General features: G+C 44.3%; 1 protein-coding gene across 1 annotated transcript in view; it reads left to right on the top strand.

Moving 5' to 3' along the window:
* Nucleotides 1–7892, top strand: part of LOC126150785 (uncharacterized) — a 127824-nt gene extending 119932 nt beyond the window's left edge. Inside the window, exon 4 of the mRNA XM_049915898.1 lies at nt 7806–7892. Within this exon, the coding sequence (XP_049771855.1) occupies nt 7806–7892 (87 nt within the window). The remainder of the gene's footprint in view (nt 1–7805) is intronic.
* Nucleotides 7893–23226: the final 15334 nt, after the last annotated feature.

Below are 23226 nucleotides of genomic sequence, written 5' to 3'. Positions count from 1 at the left end.
CCAAACACACTGACACACATATTTCTTTAATTTTTAACAGGGAAGTCAAATACCAATGTTCCTAAATGAAGCTTTAAAATGATTTTGTGTGTGTGTGTGTGTGTGTGTGTGTGTGTGTGCGTGTGTGTTGAACCGTGGACCTAGAAACGAAAGAGAGTTTTCGTATCGCCGTAGCCTTCAGTGGTTTACAACCTCACAACAGGCCAAAGCAGTCCTCCCACTGCACCGCCGCCCCACACCTAACCCAGTGTTACTGTGCGGTTCGGCCCCCAGTGGACCCCCTGGGAACGTCTCACACCAAACGAGTGTAGCCCCAAATGTTTGCGTGGTAGAGTAATTATGGTGTACGTGTATGTGGAGAAAGTGTTTGTACAGCAATTGCCGACATAGAGTAACGGAGGTTGAATAAGTGGAACCAGCCCACATTCGCGAGGCAGATGGAAGACCGCCTCTAAAACCATCCACAGGCTGACCGCCACACCGGACCTCGACACCAATCCGTCGGGCAGATTCGTGCCGCGGAGCAGGAGGCACAAAAAAAAAAGAAAAAAAAAACCTTCGCTCACTATGTCACCCTGAAAGGGTTAAATCTCCAAAAATGCTGATACACAAATTTCTTCATTTTCGGCCGAGAAACCAAATACCAGTCTTCGTAGGTCTAGCTTCGAAATTGCCTCAACAGCGACATTTTTTGAAAAATTCACCATCCCCTATTTCACCCCCTTACCGTTGGAATTTCGAAAAATTTCTTCTTGAACGAGGCTTACAATATAAGATCCACACCTTCTCCAAATTTCAAGTTTCTATACTTAGCGATTTGGGCTCAACCATGATGAGTCATTCAGCCAGGACACTGCCATTTGTTTAGAGATATTGATGCAGGAGTGAGGTTTTCGGAGGTCGGTTCGAGAACATTTTTCCACATCACGGACATAACTGATGTGCCTCCCAGCTCCTCCCTCCCTCCTCCCTTCAGGTGCTCTTCCTGCCCCTCCCCTCCATCCCGTCGCCCCCCCCCCCCCCCTTGCCCTGTCACTGAATACGTAAGTTGCCTTACTTGCGCTTTACTCATTTTACTAATGCTGTAATTATAATTACCCCCATTTGTACCTTAAACGTAGCCTTCACAATTTTAACAACGTGGAATGTGTTCGATTACTGGTGACTGACTTGCACGTAAGTTAAATGGCGTCACTTGAAAACATTTGCATGAAACAGTGAGCCACACAAGATTTGTTGTCTGTTTAACCATACAAATTATACTAAAAATTTTATTATTATATACAGGGTGATTCAGTGTTGATTTTACAAAATTTCGGGGATGATGGAGAAGTGTAAGTGCATCAAATTCAAGTAAGGACCCATAGTCCAGAAACGACTGAGTCGAAAGCTATAACGGGAAGTCTACCCAAGCCCCGCATTAGGCTTGCACAACGCTCAACATCCGAACGCTTATCTTGAAATTCCCAGTGAGTAGTCTCCATTATACTCAGACAATTTTCCCCTGTTGAGGATCTACATTCCTGGAAATTGAAATAAGAACACCGTGAATTCATTGTCCCAGGAAGGGGAAACTTTATTGACACATTCCTGGGGTCAGATACATCACATGATCACACTGACAGAACCACAGGCACATAGACACAGGCAACAGAGCATGCACAATGTCGGCACTAGTACAGTGTATATCCACCTTTCGCAGCAATGCAGGCCGCTATTCTCCCATGGAGACGATCGTAGAGATGCTGGATGTAGTCCTGTGGAACGGCTTGCCATGTCATTTCCACCTGGCTCCTCAGTTGGACCAGCGTTCGTGCTGGACGTGCAGACCGCGTGAGACGACGCTTCATCCAGTCCCAAACATGCTCAATGGGGGACAGATCCGGAGATCTTGCTGGCCAGGGTAGTTGACTTACACCTTCTAGAGCACGTTGGGTGGCACGGGATACATGCGGACGTGCATTGTCCTGTTGGAACAGCAAGTTCCCTTGCCGGTCTAGGAATGGTAGAACGATAGGTTCGATGACGGTTTGGATGTACCGTGCACTATTCAGTGTTCCCTCGACGATCACCAGTGGTGTACGGCCAGTGTAGGAGATCGCTCCCCACACCATGATGCCGGGTGTTGGCCCTGTGTGCCTCGGTCGTATGCAGTCCTGATTGTGGCGCTCACCTGCACGGCGCCAAACACGCATACGACCATCATTGGCACCAAGGCAGAAGCGACTCTCATCGCTGAAGACGACACGTCTCCATTCGTCCCTCCATTCACGCCTGTCGCGACACCACTGGAGGCGGGCTGCACGATGTTGGGGCGTGAGCGGAAGATGGCCTAACGGTGTGCGGGACCGTAGCCCAGCTTCATGGAGACGGTTGCGAATGGTCCTCGCCGATACCCCAGGAGCAACAGTGTCCCTAATTTGCTGGGAAGTGGCGGTGCGGTCCCCTACGGCACTGCGTAGGATCCTACGGTCTTGGCGTGCATCCGTGCGTCGCTGCGGTCCGGTCCCAGGTCGACGGGCACGTGCACCTTCCGCCGACCACTGGCGGCAACATCGATGTACTGTGGAGACCTCACGCCCCACGTGTTGAGCAATTCGGCGGTACGTCCACCCGGCCTCCCGCATGCCCACTATACGCCCTCGCTCAAAGTCCGTCAACTGCGCATACGGTTCACGTCCACGCTGTCGCGGCATGCTACCAGTGTTAAAGACTGCGATGTAGCTCCGTATGCCACGGCAAACTGGCTGACACTGACGGCGGCGGTGCACAAATGCTGCGCAGCTAGCGCCATTCGACGGCCAACACCGCGGTTCCTGGTGTGTCCGCTGTGCCGTGCGTGTGATCATTGCTTGTACAGCCCTCTCGCAGTGTCCGGAGCAAGTATGGTGGGTCTGACACACCGGTGTCAATGTGTTCTTTTTTCCATTTCCAGGAGTGTAGTAATAATGAAGTACACAAGTAACGCAAGCTGCTACATGTACAATAGTTGTTCAACATGACGTCCTCCAGCGTCAATGCACTCATGGCATCGTCCCACAAAGTTCTGTCGTACCCGTTCTAATATCACCTGTGTCATTATAACAGTGTCGCAGGCAGTGAGAATTCTTTCCAGAAGGTCCTCTCCAGTTTCGAATGGCTTCTTGTACAAAAGATTTTTCACACGGGCCCTCAATAAGAACTCAAGTACAGAATCTCCTCTGCCTATCCACTTTTCAGGGAATGTCTATCCAGGCGTTCACGAAGCCTCAGTCCAAAGTGAGTTGATGTTCGACTTTGTTGAAACTTAGCATGATAGGGTTGCCCCCTGCGCAATTCTTTCGACTTTGACGTTTCCTTACATCGAACTGATACGTTAAGCATCCTCCATGATCCCTGAAAGTTTGTAACACAATTATAGAATCATTCTGTTTGCTCGATGGATCGTAATTAATAGGGGAAACTGCTGTAGGTGAAGCTATGTGACGGTCGGCAAACGAGGCGTTTCCGAGGTTATTGCAAATGTGTGGTTATCCTGTTAGATCAGGCAATGACCTGCGTAGAGAGACGCCTGTCTTAACGTGTATTCATTACTTATAAGTTATTTGAATTTTGATTTGTGGACCATTCCGTTAAATTTGTTAACCTGGCACAGTCGCGAGTGAACAAACGGCCACGCGCAGACGCGGCGACACCGTTCTGAAACAGCGATGTGGTAACTTGTATGTATGCATGTATGTGTGAGAGTTCACTTGCGGTAGTCAGGTGATGGTCGACCGCTCGATACTTTAACTTTTGCGAGAATATACAGTTGCTTCGAATCTAGCAGTCAGCTGGAACTCTAACTTTTGGGAGTGTCAGATTATGAGCAGCAAAGGATTTATTATTATTTCCGTTGCCTTTGATAACCGTTTCTCTTTAGCAAAAAAGATTTTATTAATGCTCAAACAAAATTAGTTTGTTTAACGGGATACTGAACCTTAACTAAGTGCGTTAGCTCGGGATAACCTGTATACAAGCTTTACTGCAGAAGTATTATTATCGTAAATTTATATGATGCTATATCTGCATACCTCTTGTAAGGTCACAACTCTATTTAGTGCCTTTTCATTGATGAACAAGCAATCAAATCATAAAAATTGAAATCATTGATGTTGTCTACTAATAATAATTCAAAGCGATTTGTCACAATAATTTGTCATTTGTGTTTGAGTCGCAAAACTGTCACACTTAGAATTTCGACTGTAGGCGCACGGTGTGGCTTACTTCATTTCAGCTAGCATAGCTGCAGGGCATAAATGAGTGTGCGACCCACCCTTGTTGTAGATAATAAGCAGGCGTTAGTTACGATTGGACATTTGTCCCACCTTTACAAGCACGTAATCGGTCTCACTTGTTGGCTGGGGTTCTCAGATAGGTAACTGATCGTTGCTGTATTGCATGCCAAAGAGATGTACATCGCAACTGGTGGGAGGAAAAAGAAATGTAGTGCAACCACAACCGTTTAACACTTTGGCTCGCAGCACCTTGAGAAGACAGTAAAAACACGAAATATTGTACTAAAAAAGGAATTACCGAACTTGTTGGTCTCCTGGATATATATTTTCTGATGGTGAATGACCACTTTTTGCAATGTATCTTTGCCTCAATACATACAGATGTTCTAGTTATCAACATATCGTCTACGTTTGCATGCAACATGTTAATTTTACATATTAGTGGATTTTTTACAATGATCTTTCAGAAATTACTTCTCAAACGCTAGCGTTGTAACAAACTGAATTTCAGTCTGTTAGGTGACCACTTTTCTTTGAAACTGTCACACAACATATTTCAGTTTCAATCACGATTCAGTACGTTCAGTGACTGTCCCCTTTATTGCGTTCTTCCCACTTCTCTTTTTGTTATGGTGAAGGGACTGCACAGCTGGGAGCCTACGAGCTGGCCAGTAAACGGTAACAGCCCTATTAAAGGGAGATGATTTCCATAAAAGAGTTCAGAGCCTGAGACGAAGTCCCAGCCTCAGGTAAACAGAACGGCATTCGTGTCCCCCCAGGACAAGGACGCCTCTTTCTGTCGAAAAAAAGCGCAGCACTATTTGTAGAAGACTTTTAGCAAGTTAAGTACTCTTTAGCCAGGTGTCTCTTCCCAGGGGCTAGCGTGTGGATCTTCGATAGCTCAAGAGCGACATCACACAATAAAGTTTTGTGTTGGCAGAAGAGCCAACACCGTGTTGCTAGAGGAGGCCGAAATGCACGCCTTTAAGCTCACGCAGGCTGGCGTGAGGTCTGGAAAATGACAATGTAATTAATATAGCCAATAAGGTACGTTGCTGCTGGAATACTTAACTTTAATCCATAATTGGTGTACATCGCTCTTGACTGTGCAGGTTTTACAATCTTAATATAAACTGGTAATGGCGCCTTGCTAGGTCGTAGCAAATGACGTAGCTGAAGGCTATGCTAACTATCGTCTCGGCAAATGAGAGCGTATTTGTCAGTGTAGCATCACTAGCAAAGTCTGCTGTACAACTGGGGCGAGTGCTAGGACGTCTCTCTAGACCTGCCGTGTGGCGGCGCTCGGTCTGCAATCACTGACAGTGCCGACACGCGGGTCCGACGTATACTAGCGGACCGCGGCCGATTTAATGGCTACCACCTAGCAAGTGTGGTGTCTGGTGGTGACACCACATACAGTTCGGTTTAAAGTTTCAGCATCCAGCGTTCCGGTTAATTCTTAGTGTTATTTTCCATAGAGTATGCAGTTTCTCGTCCGTGCATGAGTATCAGGCGTCTCACCGCACCCCAGAGCATTATTGGTTGGATATAGCAAAAGTTAGAAAGAGTAGGAGATTGTTTCACATCTTTACTTATGTATTAAAGGACGGAACTTGCAATGTCTGCCACCATTGGCCAGACAGATCCCTGCTCTGACAGAAACGGTGTAATTACAGAGAGTCCAGAAAGAGAACTCTAGCTGTTTGGAGAATAATGACTTCATGTTAGAAGTTCGAAGCACAGAGACCCGTTGCCGGACGACTGACGAGGCGAGCCTTGTGGCCGTGCAGAGATGTTTCCAGTTGAGTGCCGATTACAGAGAGACATCTGAATTCATGGGCTCAAGCCGACGGCGCCACTGCCTTCTGCAATCACGCAACGAGTTGATACGATGGGCCATCGATGCGAACACCAATCCGTAGGGACGCGATATTTTTTCACTCCCTACAGGAGCCAGTTATTCCGTTTTAATACTTCGAAGACATGTAGTTTGCTTTCAATATGCGCTTTGGCGATCTCACTGTCGTTTGACTCGATTTTTCCGTATTCTCCCTGTAGTTTACTAACCAAACTTATAGTCGTATTCGTGCATTATCCGCGTAACTTTACATGTATCGTGTTCACCCACCTGTGCCAAGATTAGACTCCATCATGACAACCCTTTACCCAAGTAGTAAACGTTTAGCTGTGTGTCTCCGGGGGTACCTCGTGTGTTTTGTTTTTCGATAGTAAAGCTGACTGTTATAGTAAACACTTGTTTGTTTTGTAGATTACATGATCTCTATACTCACTAGCATGTCTGTGTGTGTGGTGTGGTATTCTTATCGTCATGCTTGACTGGGCCACCTCTTTTAATTATAATTCAGTAAGATTTTCCATTGTGTAACATAATTATCTCCTTTAATTAGTTTTTTTGATCGTATGGAGTGTTTCCCTACTGGTTACCACAGCTCGGACTTCAGCATCACATGGTATTGAAAACACAACAGACACTCGGCAAGCCCCTTTGCAATTTTTCTTATTACCTGATCACGTCAGGCTGTGACTTGACCTGTTCATCACCAATTCTCTCCGAAGAACCCTAGTGTGCTTTCATTGTACGATACGATACGATTTTTTACACTGTGAGATGCTATGTAAGAATGTCTTTATATGCTGATTAATTAATGAATTTTCCTGCATTCACTGAATTCTTTTATTTTATTGGACTGTCTATGTAATCCATTTAGAGTTCAGTTACAACTGTTAAGTCTTTCTTTTAACTGGTACATTTATTACTTTCCATGTTTAATGCCTGTTGTAGTTGTATCATCAAGTACAGTTTTTGTTTTATTGGTTCGTTTATTTACGGCAAACTGTTACATAGGTACAGTTTTGAGTATAGTGTTAATGTTTTTCGTGTTTGCGCATTTTATATTTGAAGATTGTTTAACTTTTTACTTTTTAGAATGCAGTACCACCACACTCTCAGAGATGGCATTTACTGTATGTTCCCTCACACTCCACCATTTTCCTGCATTTCTGTTTATCTTACTGGTATTGCTTAAGTACCTCATATATTCTATAGTAACATTGATAATTCTTTCTTCTTTGAGTTGGTTGGTGTATCACTCTCCATGTTTTATACCTCCTGATGTAGCATTGTCAAGAACTAATTTTATTCTATTTTATTGCTTTTGTTTATTAATATAAACTGTTATGTAGGCGTGCTGTTCCATTTTTTTGTTAAAGTTTCTCCTGTCTACTCTGTTTATATTTATTTACCGTTCAACTTTTTACATTTCCTTGCCACCACACTGTCAAAGATGTTATTTACTCTACTTTTCTGCTAAATTTGTAACTTCTTTTCCAGTGTCGTTTACAAACAATGTAATTTCTTTGGCGACAGTAGTCAGTAAATGCCTAAAGATGACCCCGTAAGCCGAGAACCGGTTAACACAATAAAAGTAATACTATAGAAAAAAGCAAACTAGCGCTTTTCATTAATTAATTAATACACTGTTTGTTAAAGAAGACATTTGTATCAAGGATTTGTGCTTTCTCTTACAGTGTGCCCTGCATATAATGCTATCGAGTTCAGTTGACCCTTCCGAGTGCTTCTCAAAGGGGACCAACAACTCAACTGCTCCAATGTAAGTACCTGCTAGCGGCTTCTGCCGTCTTTTATCTACAGCTACATGTTTCCTCGGTGAATATCTCTAGTGTACCATGCATTAAACTATCAAATGAAACTACTGGTTCCAGAGACCTTCTCAAGTATCAAACATCTATGGTATATATGCAGATTGAAGCGAAGAATGAAAATCTGTACCAAGGCCGGGATTCGAACCTAGGGCTCCTGCTCATTAGGCGGATGTGTTAACCACGATACCACCCTGGCACAGTGGCTTTGCCCAACTCCTTTCTCAATCCAGATTCCCATTCATGCCTCAGCTCACTTGCAGAATCTCTCCAGTTGTATTGGAATAGCACCTCAACATCGAACGAAACAGGGGAATCTGTCAGAAACCCGGGTTCAGGCGCTTTTAATCAAATGAAACTCTGGTTCCAGACACTTCAGGGGGAATATCAGTGGCTTAAGGCGAGAATGAAATTTGGATTGAGGAGGGAGACGTGCTAGGGTAGACCACGCGGTTGTGCGAAGCCACTGTGCCAGGATGGCGCAGTGGTTAGTTCATTGCCTAGTGTGCAGGCGATCTGGGTTCGAATCCCAGGTTTAGTAAAATTTTTCATTCGTCGCTTCAGTTTGTATATACAATTATACATGCTTTAAGGGTTCTTCCAGTTGTACTTGCGACAGGACTGCGAGAAGATTGCTTGTTTGCCCTTTGTTAGTTGTAATTAGATCAGTCGCACCTCAACGATTCCTGCCAAGGCGTTACGTGGGCCGTGTAGTACATTCCGGATTATACATTCACAAACGTTTATGGGACTACGAGAAGTAGTTTTTTTGTTAGGTGTTTGGTATCATTATTTGACCGTCCACTGATTCGAATTTTTCGAGCTTTCCAGTGACATTCGCGTAAGTGCGATGAGCCGATGACATATTCTACCTTTTTTCTGAACAGCAACGGCCTTGCCACAGTGGATACACCGGTTCCCGGGAGATCACTGAAGTTAAGCGCTGTCGGGCGTGGCCGGCACTTGGATGGGTGACCATCCACCCGCCATGCGCTGTTGCCATTTTTCGGGGTGCACTCAGCCTCGTGATGCCAATTGAGGAGCTACTCGACCGAATAGTAGCGGCTTCGGTCAAGAATACCATCTTACGACCGCGAGAGCGGTGTGCTGACCCCACGCCCCTCCTATCCGCATCCTCCACGGAGGGCGACACGGCGGTCGGATGGTCCTGGTAGGCCACTCGTGGCTTGAAGACGGAGTGCTTTTTTGTGAATACATTTGACACCGCTTGTTAGTTCCAATTCACTTTCTTTACAGATCATACAAGCGTTGTATATGTTCAGCCTTTCACATTCTTACTATGGTTTCCCATAAGCCCAAGTCCTTCACCTACTTTACAATGTGAGCCAGTGTACTCGGTCCATATCGTATCGCTAAGTATTTTTATGTCGGTCTAAAGTAAATTATCGTACAATCAGCTTAACAGCTCTTACATCCAAGTTGCTGACAGTAATAACGTACAGAAGAATACAAAAGAAAATTGAGGATCTGATAGATAAAGATCAGTTTGTCGCTAGGAAAGGTAAAGGCACGAGAGAGGCAGTTCTAATGTACCGGCTGATAATGGAAACCAAACTGAAGGAAAAAAACGAGATAGGTTCATAGGGTTTGTTGACCTAGACAAAGCGTTTGATAATGCAAGATATTTGTTTATGAGAAAAATAGGGGTAAGCTATAGGGAAAGAGGGGTGACAGACAATACGTACATGAACCAACAGGGAACAATAGGTGTGAAAGACCAACAACGAAGTGCTCCGATGAAAAAGGATGTAAGACACGGATGTAGGGATTTACCCTTACTGATCAGTCTATACATCGAAGAAGCGATAACAGAAATAAATGACAGGTTCAAGAGTGGGTTTAAAATTCTAGGCGAGAGGATATCAATGACGAGGTTCGCTAGTGACGTTGCTAACCTCAGTGAATGTGAAGAAGGATTAAAGGATCACTTGAGTGGTGTGGACAGTCTAATGAGTACAGAATATGGACTGAAAGTAAATCGAAGAAAGACAAAAGTAATGAGAAGTAGCAGAAATGGGAACAGCGAGAAACAACATAAAATTTGTTGATCACGAAGTAGACGAACTTAAGGAATTCTCTTACCTAGGCAGCAAAATAAACCACGTCGGACGAATCAAGTAGGATGTAGAAAGCAGACTAGCACAGGCAAAAAGGGCATTCCTGGCCAACAGAAGTCTACTAGTATCAAAGATAGGCATTCATTTGAGGAAGAAATGTCTGAGAATGTACTTTTGGAGCACAGTGACTTTGGGAAAACCAGAACAGAAGGAAATCGAAGCATTTGAGATGTGATGCTTGTAATGGTCGCCTGGTCGTAGATACAGCTAATTGCTATAATCGCACTATTTCACTCCCATTTACGGAGCTTGTTAGCACTTTATGTTAGGTTGGCGCCATTAAAATGCATTGTGTTGTGGTAATCGCTGCTACTTGCTGGATCGCTGCTGTGTCTCGATGCTGATGCTGGCTCTAAATCTGGTTGTCTAGGGTTAAAACCATGAGGTCCCGTGTTTTTTATATGCTTTTGATGATAAAGAACGAGCGAAACCAACAAATATGTAAACTTCAAATATTTATTACTCTGGTGGCCATATTAATTCCACTGTCCACCAAAGACCATGACACAACACAAAGTAGTACTTTCGTTACATGTTCTTTGCAGTGTTTATCCACCTCAAACAATAACACACAAACACACTTTACCAAAGTGACATTCCGACTGCCTCCCGACCGTTCTTGCTGCTTGTATTTATAACATTGTCAAAGAACTACTAAAAAGAGATATAGTTTACAAGTCACATGTACATCTGTTATCATAATTTGTGCAGAAAAGTTATTAATTTGCATCGAGTGACATAATTTAACATGTTATTAAAATGACAGACAGATTTGTTGACTTGACAGAATAATTCTTTGTTACAAAAAGGCCGTTTTTTTTAGAAGTTTGTCAATTGACTTCTCTAATTTGCATAAATAAGTAAATAACATGAATTATTAAGAATTACATTGGTTTTCGTCTAAAATAGGATTGATTACGTGAATACTGAGTGAAAACGCTCCTAGTGAACAAATAGGTTTCACTGGGTGATTTTTATTTAAGGAGATCCAAAATACCTAAGTTGTCCACTATTTTTCGTACTTCATATTAATTATTTAAGATGAACTTAGTGTTTTTACATGATGACATTTGCTGTATCAGTGATCAAGTGATATAAACTTTTGTGTAGGTCAGTTATTCAGTATAATTTAATGGGTTGACTGTTTATGCAGACATGTTATGCAATCATTGTTAACATACACAATAACTTTGCTATAATCATAAATACTCGTTAAACTGGTTGAATTTGGAGGGTATCGCATACTTCGGTACAATAAAGCCTTTAATATGTTCCGTTACATGCTACAGGACAGTGATGAAAATTAGGTGGACTAATTTAAGGTAAGGAATGGAGAGATTCTTTCCAGAATCGGCAAGTAAAGGAATACGTGGAAAACACAGAGAAGAAGAAGGGACAGGATGATAGGACGCTTGTTAAGACATCAGGGAATGACTTCCATGGCCCTAACTATAGACGGTAAAAACTGTAGAGCCAGCTGTAGACTGGAATACTTCCGGCAAATAATTGAGGACGTAGGTTGTAGGTGCTACTCTGAGATGGGAAGGTTGACCCAGGAGAGGACCCAAAAATACCGATAAAGACACAAAAGAGTACACTAACTCCACGATCTGGCTCAGAGAGGCGCGCGAAGCCGACCGACCGCCGTGTCATCCTGTGTCATATGGCGTCATTCGAACGGGCACAGGAGTGTCAGGGAGCTCACCAGGCTGCTGTGGACATTACTGACCTTTGAAGCCGTTACTTCTCATTCTAGTTGCTCCTCATTTGGTTCCGCGAGGCTGACTGAACCCAGTTCCAATCTTCTCAACAATGAAATATTCCTGGCGGCACCGGTAATTGATCCCGGGACTTCTGCGTGACAGTCAGACGCGCAGACTACTCAGCTAGGGAGGCGTACATTATGTCGATGTATTTTTTATTAAATGAGTAACTTCATTTATTAATCCTGAAGTTTATCAAACAGTTATTGCAATAAAAAGCAGTCCAGATTGCAACAAGTTTTTTAACTTTTCGTTTTTGTTCAGTTTTTGTATCTCACAGACGGAAAACGGTAATCAGAATTTTAAAAAAAGTAATCATTGCGATCTGGATTGCTTTTTATTAAAATTTCAAGCACGATCACTGTGTTCAGTAATGATGTCAAAAATTATTATCAAAAAATGTTGAAACCTCGCAAATTCTTGTCGTCCTGTCATTGGTGGCGTAGTTTCTTCGTTAGGTAAAAGATAAGGTGTGCGTTTTCACAAACTACTATACGATGACTCCGCAGACATCGTGCCATCATTTTTATACTGTGTTACAGAACGATGTATGAGGCTAAACATCTCTTAATTCGAATTTCTTATCTTCTCCTCTGAGCGTAAGCCGAAACCATGTTTTTATAGTATTTATTAGGTTCGCTTCCTCTCTAATCTAGGATACGTTTTTCTCGTTGTCAGCTAAATAAATGACGAGAACTGGTGTCAGTTTCAAATAGTCCAATAAAACTTTGAGTTTATCATGCGGTTAAGGCAACAGTTCATTTTTTCTGTTTAATACATTTTACTAATTTCTTCTAAGATTTTATTTTTGTTGCAATCACTTGGTTCGGAAGAAGTTGAGTCCAGATCTCGATCCGACCTTCCAGATTTGGTTTTCCCGTGTTTTTAGTTTTTTCCTAAACGACTTTAGAGCGATGTCTGGTTAATTCCTTTGTCGATAACTCATTGTGTTACATCGGTCTCGCCGTCTTAGAATGTATTTATTGTTTCGTCCACAACTCAGAAAGTTAGTTAAAAAAATTACGTTGTATAAAATTTGACCAAAACTTAGCCACTTCTGGTGCATTTTTACGGTAATACTGATAAGTAAAGTATTGATATTTTTCTGTCCGCTAGTCCCATCTATGAAGAGACAAAGACTGTTTCCAGTCGTCTGCAACACTATTTAAACGTAAAAAGTTACGTGGAATAGTTCGTATATGTAAGAGATAACGGCTCTGTTCAATTGTGTGGCAATGGGTAACAGCTGAAGACCTTTAGTAAATGCGTCAAATCCCCTCAGCAACAGATATTCGATTGGGCGCTGGCTGCATTCTCGTAATGTCGGATGCTATAAGTTCAAGCTAGCCATTTTTGTTACTGTTTTTGTGGAATAAAAAAATTGGTTAAAACAAGGCTGTTACGTCATAGTATATCATCAGCTGACTGAGAAACCGGTTATGCAGTGTTTGCAACACATACGTTTTCCTCATTCAGCAACATGAAGAAACATTAATTAGGAAAAAAATGTGGATTTGCTTGTAAGCAAATTTTCATCACTTTCTACTTGATGAAAGCAAATTATTCTTGTAGCCACACGGTTTCTTGTCCCTAACAGCACTCACTAAATACAACAAACCATATATTGTTTGTTTTCTTGGTAATTTTTAGGTTAGTGGTAAGAGAACAGCTTTTCTACGGAATGTCATCCCATGGCAGTTATGTAAGACACAATGCCTTATAATTCAACAACTTTCCTGGTTTTTAACGTCAACTGAAGACAAGAGGACCCTAATTGCCGTTGTTCAGTATCCAGCGCATTTCACGGAACCTTTGCGAGTGGGAGGAATGGTGAATGCACTACATAATGATTTCCTTGCATGTGTATCTTGAGAGAATTTATCGCATGCCGATCTCTCTGGTTTGCGATATCACAGTAGATATCTGAAGAAACGATTACGCTTCCAGCTGTGAAAAGTATTCACTGCATAAAGAAGCAAGAAAACTCTTTACACAACACAATTTCTCCTGTCGAGTCTCTCTGTTTACTTCTCCGTTTGAGAGATTCTTGGCATTATGGATCGATGAAACTAATAGCACTCAGGACCCATGGAAGGCACAACGGATGAGATGCTAAATTGTATGTTTTGTATACAAGGTCGATCAGAATGTATATTCAAAACTGACACAGGTAGGAGTATATGATAACAGAAGTAAAACTGTTACAGCAAACATGGGTCCGCGAATGAGATAATTTCGGATGGGTGGTTACGAGCTGCCACTGGCTTCAGAACAAACATTATCCTATTTGGCATAAATGTATCTCAGGCGTAAACCTTGCGATTACGTCCCCACTTAGCTGCGCTCAACTTTCACCACACGATGAACTGCTGATCTTAGCGCCCGTTCCTTTTATTGGAAATTCTCCACAAAGCTCTTTTCTTGTATTTCAAAAGCAAGTTTACTAACATAATTCCCAATGCTTTTATAAGCATTTTTGGAAGGTTACTGTCAACAACCGTTAAGTAATGTATAAAACGCATATCTGAACAATCAGATGTTTTTATTTTACACCCTAACGTCTGCCGGGTTCGGTCTTCGACCATCTTCACGGATGAAAGGTTAAAATGATTTAAGCCACCATACTACATAGGTCATTGCTGAAAATGGGTAGTGCAAAAAATGGTTCAAATGGCTTTAAGCACTATGGGACTTTACATCTGAGGTCACCAGTCCCCTAGACTTAGAACTACTTAAACCTAACTAACTTAAGGACATCACACACATCCATGCCCGAGACAGGATTCGAACGTGCGACCGTAGCAGCAACGTGGTTCCGGAATGAAGCGCCTAGAACAGCTCGGTCATTGCGGCCGGCTGTGTAGTGCATGCCAAGAATGTAAGTATATGACATAGGACAGGATATTTACATTCATGGCATGCAATACATATTTTAAGTAATGAATAATACTATATGGCGGCTTAAAATATTTTAACCCTCCATCCGGGAAGATGGTCGAAGACTGAAACCGGTAGATGTTTGGGTGTAGAACGAAAACAGCTTTTGTAAGCTTCCGAATCCTCTTGAATAGTTATTTATATGTAGCTAGTGGTGAGAGGAGATTTCGAAAACTTGGAACTTACCTTAAGTCAACACTTTCGCTAGAACGATTGCGTGGACTGGCTCAGCTTTAATCACTGCAAGCGATATCTTGAATTCAATAGATCCCGATTCATTTTTGGAAGATTTTACTAAGTTAAAGCTAGAAAAATATCGATATGATAATTTTATCCAAGTGAAAACTTGTTGTTACATACGCTGAACAATTATAGGAATTGTACAGCTGGTCAGCAACAGTATGAAAAGCTTTTAAGGGTGTTGCAGTGGATGTTGTACTAAGAAATGATTGTTAGGAAAAAATTCGATACGTTGCGTCGTTCCCGAATTATTTAGCACTGAAGTTAGCCAAACAGGTCGTTATCCACGCAAGTTCAAGGTGTGCGGTAATGTACAGACATCTATGGGTCTGTGGGTTACCACTTGTTATGCTCGTTACTGCTTAAAATGTACCATTTTCGGAAGGTGTAAATTTAGACTAAGTGAGCAAAAGCTACGTTTATCGAGTATGAGGGAACCAAACGAAGAACAAGTTTGGCGACAAAGCCTCTGGCAGGTTGCTTGAAATTAAGCGCACGACGACCGGATAGTCTAACTTCAATCCTAAGTAACTCGGGAACGGCGCAACGTATCATTTCTCAGTACAACCTCCCATGCAACACTCTTACAAGCTTTTCAGTCTTTTAGTGATAACCCTGTTTACATGACTTTATTGACAGAAATTTTCCATTTCGTACCTCTCACACAAGTGTTTTTTTTCTCAGTTTTCGTCTACTTTCATGGCAAATTTTCAAAAATTTAATTAACTACAGGTGAGTTTTTCCTCACATGCAATACACAGCGGCCGGCCGGTGTCGCCGAGCGGTTCTAGGTGCTACAGTCTGGAACCGCGCGACCGCTATGGTCGCAGGTTCGAATCCTGCCTCGGGCATTGATGTGTGTGATGTCCTTAGGTTAGTTGGGTTTAAGTAGTTCTACGTTCTAGGGGACTGATGACCTCAGATGTTAAGTCCCATAGTGCTCAGAGCCATTTAAACTATTTGAACCAATACACAGCTTATGCAGATAAACAGTTATGTTTAGCACGACAATATAAAATAAGATAATTTTTTTTATATATCTGTTGCCGTATCCTGCCCACTCATCTAATATAGGGTGCCTAGGAAGCTGTTTTCTCGGATAGCCAGACAATAATTCAAGCAAATCTTATTAACGGATTATAACAAAATGGTTCACATGGGTCTGAGCACTATGGGACTTAACAGCTGTGGTCATCAGTCCCCTAGAACTTAGAACTACTTAAACCTAACTAACCTAAGGACATCACACACATCCATGCCCGAGGCAGGATTCGAACCTGCGACCGTAGCGGTCGCGCGGTTCCAGACTGTAGCGCCTAGAACCGCTTGGCCACTCCGGCCGGCGGATTATAATACAGTAAGTTAAATTGACAATATTTAACTTCACGTATTTACAAAGAGATGTCGCAAGCAATGGCGACATGCAAATAAGCAATGTCCTTTGGTATATACAATTTCCATGCAAGCAAATAACACAGTTCACAAGTCACAACTAGAGCGTTTGGATGACGGCTCGTCTTCTAATGCGGCCGCGGCTTGTTTTTCCTTTATTGTGATTTCATTTCCCTGCCCCATATGGGCTAAGGGAGGGCTGTCAGCGGCACAATCCTCTGCTTTTCAGCCGAGTAACATGACAGCTAATACAAGAAGAAAATAATACATAGAAAGGCGATAAAAATGGAGGACATAAAAACACAGTAATGGAGGTAAAAATATACTGACATGGAGACGTTCATGGGGAGACAATTAAAAAAGGCGACATAAAGTGAAAAATCACAGCTGGTGATTTGTAGAGCACAAAAAAGACACTGAAGTCACACACACAGGTTAAAAGTTGGCCACAGTATTAAAAACACTCCAGAACAAGACACTTTAAGCCCACTTGGGGAGATGAAGCACACACGACGAACAATAAAACTGCCAGGAGGGACCTGCCGAGGGAGAGGCCAGAGAGGATGGAAAAGGAGGGGAGAGCAAGGTGCAGCAGGGGAGGGGGCGGGATGAAGAGAGTAGGGGCGTCAGCGGATGCACCAAGAGGCAGGAGACAGGTGGGGCAGGAGATGAAGAGGGAAGACAAGGCAGGAGGAGTGCAGAGACACTGAAGGGGAGCACAGGAGAAGGAGGGTGAGTGGGAGAGGAAAGCCGCTCAGGAAAAGGGAGGGGGAGGAGAGGGAGCCCAGAGGAGGAGACAGGAGGAAGGTGGGGTTAGAGTTGGTAGGAAGGGTAGATGTCATGGCGAAGCTCATCATCCTGGAGGGGTAGATACTGGAAGTTGCGCTGGGAATGGTGGTAGAGAGTGTGGAGTTGGAGAGAGGGTGGGTCACAACGGTAAGGGTGCAGCAATGGGCTGGGGGTGGAGAGGAAGGGGAACACCAGGGGCTGAGGGGGATCGAGGCGGCGGACAATATATAGGGTGCAGATGTGTTCAAGGAAAAGGAGAAGGTGGGGGAAGGGGATGAGGTCGTAGACAATGCTTGTGGGGGACGGAAAACGGATGCGGAAAGCGAGGTGGAGTGCATGCCGTTTGAGGATTTGGAGTGCTTTATAGAAACTCGGAGCGGCGGAAATCCAAGCAATGCTGGCATAACAAAGGATGGCGCGGATCAAGGATTTGTAGGTGTGAAGGATGGTGGGAGGATGCAGACCTTACGTCTGGCCGGACAGGAGTTTCGGGAGGCAGAGTCTGTTGTGAGCTTCGTGTTGGGTGGTAATGAGATGGGGAGTCCAGATGAGGTGGCAGTCGAGGGTGAGGCCAAGGTATTTGAGGGTAGGAGTGAGGTGGATAGGATGGCCATAAATGGTGAGGTAGAAATCTTGGAGACAGGAAGAGCAGGTGGTGCGGCCTATGATGGTCGCCTGGTTCTTGGAGGAGTTGATACCGAGGAACCACTGGTTGCACCAAGCCGTGAATTGGTCAAGGCGGGTTTGGAGGGTGCATTGGGATTGTTGAAGGGGGTAGGATAAAGGACTAGGAAGGCAGTGTCATCAGCAAACTGGAGAAGATGAACAGGTGTGGGAGGTTTGGGAATATCAGCAGTGTACAGGAGATAGAGGATAGGGGAAACAACGGAGCCTTGGGGCACGCCGGCAGAGGGATAGAAAGTATGGGAGCTGGAATTTTGGAGGGTCACATAGAAGGGACAAAGGGAGAGGAAGGAAGCAACGAGACAGACGAAGTTGATAGGGAGAGCATAGGTCTAGAATTTGAAGAGGAGCCCTGGATGCCAGACACTGTTGTAGGCGTTCTGGAGGTCAAGGGAAACAAAGATAGCGGAGCGACAGGAGTTAAGTTGGAGGGAAAGAAGATTGGTAAGGTCAAGGAGCTGGTCGTCGGCTGAGAAGGAAGGCTGGAAGCCACACTTGGTAAGGGGAAGGAGGTGGTGCTGGTTAAGGTGGTGGTGAATACGGTGGGAGAGGACGGTCTCGACGACCTTACTGAATGCAGAGGTGAGGCAGATGGGACGATAGGAAGAGGTATCAGAGGGGGCTTTGTTGGGTTTAGGTAATAGCAGAACACGAGAAGTCTTCCACAGGTTGGGGTAAAATCCAGTGAGAGGAGGCCATTGTACAGGGTAGCAAGGACAGCCAGGAAGGAGGTGGGCGATTCCTTAAGGTGGCGGTAGGTGAAGCTGTCATGATCAGGTGCGGTGTTGTGTTTGGAGCGGAGGACGAGTGTGATGTCGTGTGCAGTGATGGGTTTGTTGATGTCTGGGGGGGGGGGGGTAACTGAGCCGAACGAGTGGTGGGACAGAGGTGTCAGTGCGGTCAAGGACGGTGGAGAAGAGGGAGTAATCAAAATGGGGATCGTCATGAATGGAGAAGACCTCGGAGAGATGGGAAGCAAAATGGTTAGCCTTACTGAGGTTGTCAGGGAAGGGTCGATAATCATGGAGGACGGGGTAATGCGACGAGGGATGGCTACCAGTAAGCTAGGAGGAGTTGACAGGGAGGGTGGAGCCGCGGCTAGGTGGGGCGTCGCTTCTATTCTCTTCGTATAGGGGCCGCTCCTGTCGCGGTACCGTGCTAGTCATCATAATATTGGCTGACGTCGTCTCACAGCCTTCTCTGCTGTAATGTTCCAGGCCTATGTTCCGGCGCTTGATGTTACGCCGAACATCTGGCACACCTTTCGCAATGGAATGTGAAATAACTAGAAAAAATATGGTGAAAAGTTCCATTATTAAATTAGAAAATACCAGGAATCTTATACTTCGACTCTTTCCACTCAGTTAATACACTCCTGGAAATGGAAAAAAGAACACATTGACACCGGTGTGTCAGACCCACCATACTTGCTCCGGACACTGCGAGAGGGCTGTACAAGCAATGATCACACGCACGGCACAGCGGACACACCAGGAACCGCGGTGTTGGCCGTCGAATGGCGCTAGCTGCGCAGCATTTGTGCACCGCCGCCGTCAGTGTCAGCCAGTTTGCCGTGGCATACGGAGCTCCATCGCAGTCTTTAACACTGGTAACATGCCGCGACAGCGTGGACGTGAACCGTATGTGCAGTTGACGGACTTTGAGCGAGGGCGTATAGTGGGCATGCGGGAGGCCGGGTGGACGTACCGCCGAATTGCTCAACACGTGGGGCGTGAGGTCTCCACAGTACATCGATGTTGTCGCCAGTGGTCGGGGGAAGGTGCACGTGCCCGTCGACCTGGGACCGGACCGCAGCGACGCACGGATGCACGCCAAGACCGTAGGATCCTACGCAGTGCCGTAGGGGACTGCACCGCCACTTCCCAGCAAATTAGGGACACTGTTGCTCCTGGGGTATCGGCGAGGACCATTCGCAACCGTCTCCATGAAGCTGGGCTACGGTCCCGCACACCGTTAGGCCGTCTTCCGCTCACGCCCCAACATCGTGCAGCCCGCCTCCAGTGGTGTCGCGACAGGCGTGAATGGAGGGACGAATGGAGACGTGTCGTCTTCAGCGATGAGAGTCGCTTCTGCCTTGGTACCAATGATGGTCGTATGCGTGTTTGGCGCCGTGCAGGTGAGCGCCACAATCAGGACTGCATACGACCGAGGCACACAGGGCCAACACCCGGCATCATGGTGTGGGGAGCGATCTCCTACACTGGCCGTACACCACTGGTGATCGTCGAGGGGACACTGAATAGTGCACGGTACATCCAAACCGTCATCGAACCCATCGTTCTACCATTCCTAGACCGGCAAGGGAACTTGCTGTTCCAACAGGACAATGCACGTCCGCATGTATCCCGTGCCACCCAACGTGCTCTAGAAGGTGTAAGTCAACTACCCTGGCCAGCAAGATCTCCGGATCTGTCCCCCATTGAGCATGTTTGGGACTGGATGAAGCGTCGTCTCACGCGGTCTGCACGTCCAGCACGAACGCTGGTCCAACTGAGGCGCCAGGTGGAAATGGCATGGCAAGCCGTTCCACAGGACTACATCCAGCATCTCTACGATCGTCTCCATGGGAGAATAGCAGCCTGCATTGCTGCGAAAGGTGGATATACACTGTACTAGTGCCGACATTGTGCATGCTCTGTTGCCTGTGTCTATGTGCCTGTGGTTCTGTCAGTGTGATCATGTGATGTATCTGACCCCAGGAATGTGTCAATAAAGTTTCCCCTTCCTGGGACAATGAATTCACGGTGTTCTTATTTCAATTTCCAGGAGTGTAGAAAGCACATTTTTACTGAAGCTACAGCAATGCTATACGTCTCATTCTTTCTGCTTTCAATAAAAGCTTTTAAATATCTCGGGAATTACCCTAAATGGAAATCATTTTTTTTATTTTTTTCAATATTTAGCTCTGCAATAAAATCCAGACATTTATTTCTGTTGCATTGAATGTCTCTGTAGAACTTATTTTGAAAGAAAAAAGACAATCCATTTCTGCGAGTTAGTTTTAAAGGTGTTACCAAGACCCCAAGGAAAGGCAATTAATGTGTCAGTGGAGCGGGTCCAACGGATGATATGTCGCCTGTGTGGGAAAAAGTTCGTGATTCGCCCCTGAGAGCAATTCTCCCAGCTGCTCCATATGAAGATGCTTGCCGATTACGTACATTACTTTTTCTACGCTCTGTTACAGTCCTTTTAACTTTGCGCCTTTCATAATTGACCTTGTCTTCAATAATCTTCTTATCTACGCGATTTCTTATGCCGGGAATGAATCTCGGGTGTCGAATGAACAACTTGTGCGTTTTCGTGAAAGTTCAATTTTTTAAGTTGTAGCAGTTTCGGCATCGATTTTTCCCGTGTCGTAAAACATATGTTTCAAGAGAAAACAGAACGAAAATGTCCGTCTGCTGTCTTTCGAATGGGGTATTTTATTCGAGGAAATTCGTTTCAAAACACAACTTAACACTTCAGGCCTTTAGTTGACTATAGAAGAAGCTTCATTACAATGCAATCACGACAGACCCATGTATCTGTTAATCTGACTGATGTATATTTCATACGACTTTGCAGAGAAGTATCGTCCTTATTTACAATGGGACATACATTCAATGTCCAATAGATGGCAGTCATAGAGCTGCACGATTTCTCATGAACTTGTTTGCCCAGCATCACAGTGCCATTGAAATGTTCCAAAACTGCAATGGGAGACGCTGCAAGACATGTGCATCGCAGAAATCATTACTGTCGAAATTCTGACCACCTACGTTTCGGTACAAAACAGGGAAAATTCTACTTTCTCAAAAATACATGAAAGCCGAGCTCATATGCGGGAATTCCGACAATCTTCAATGACGAGTACCACCCTCGAATGAAATAGAAGTAGGGAGATTATGATTCTGATATACTTCATACCCTTTTATATACGAAGTATGGGGCTTGTGCAGTATTAATATGGTTGTAAGCCAGTAATACCCCTAACACTCCAGTTCTTTAAAGAATCCACCTCCTGAGTACTAAACAGCTTCAAACGTCTGATTACTTTACAAAGTACAAGATTTCTGTTATTGTTGTAATTTAACTGCGGAAATGTAATAAACGACAAAAGTTTTTCTTTTCATTATTTCATAGAGACGTCAGCGACGAAAAGTTTCGAAAAGGGTTGAAATTATGGGTAGAATTCGTTGGAAGTTGCTATTCTCAAATATTGCATGAATAATTTTGGGTTATTTGTGCACCATGAGATACGATTTCTGTCTTAACTTATTGTACTAAACCTTTAACGTGAGATTATACCTCTTAATGATCAGATTACGATAGCATTTTAAATGTAATTAGAAACCAGACTAGCGGGAAAATGCCTTTACCAGAGCACAAAAAAGGCTAATATGTTCCTGTTTTAAAAGACTGACTGAAAAGTGAAGTACCAGACTCCTGATTCTACGCTCCTGGGCACCTTTAAAAATTTTCCCAAAAATTTTGGCATGAGAACATATTCGCTCTCTTTTTTTTCAAATGAAACTCAAATTCCATTCCCCCTAGGGTCCCCTAACTAACTCGCTCACACACATCGCTGTAAATCTCTCATACCTATCTCCTCCCACTTGCTCATTCCCACTCACTCATTCTGCCCAACTCATTGTAAATATCTCTTTGTGTCTCTCAAACTGTCACTATCTCCTCTCTCACAACTACAGTCCCTTTCGTTCTGTCCTACTCTACTACTACTGTCATCTCTCGCTACCACTGTCTCCCTCTTGCTCTCTCTCATTGCCACTATCTTATTCATTCCTTCACACTGTTGCTATCTCTTCTCACTCACACTATTTCTCTCTTCTTCGTTGTCACTGCAGTAGACTGTGTCTCTCATTGTCACTGGCTCTCGCGCACTTCCACTTTCTCCTTCTCTTTATTCCTCTCCCACTGGTACTTTCTTCTTCACTCTTTTCCTAGTAGTGTTATGTCATTGTCAACTATGTTCCACTGACACTCCCATTGTCTCCTTCGCTCTTTCTATAGCATAAACGCTACATGTTGTCTTCCGGTATTTATTACATTCCAGTCCCTTTCCGGCTGCCACTGTCTCCTTCTCTCCACCGAGCGAGATGGCGCAGTGGTTAGCACACTGTACTCGCATTCGGGAGGAAGCCGGTTCAAATCCGTGTCCGGCCATCCTGATTTAGGTTTTCCGTGATTTTCCTAAATCGCTTCAGGCAAATGCCGGGATGGTTCCTTTGAAACGACACGGCCGATTTCCTTCTCTATCCTTCCCTAATCCGAGCTTGTGCTCCGTCTCTAAGGACCTCGTTGTCGACGGGACCTTAAACACTAATC

The sequence above is a fragment of the Schistocerca cancellata genome, chromosome 2 (genome assembly GCF_023864275.1).
Source record: "Schistocerca cancellata isolate TAMUIC-IGC-003103 chromosome 2, iqSchCanc2.1, whole genome shotgun sequence".
In the NCBI taxonomy this organism is placed as follows: domain Eukaryota; kingdom Metazoa; phylum Arthropoda; class Insecta; order Orthoptera; family Acrididae; genus Schistocerca; species Schistocerca cancellata.
This window is presented reverse-complemented; position numbering and strand designations above follow the sequence as displayed.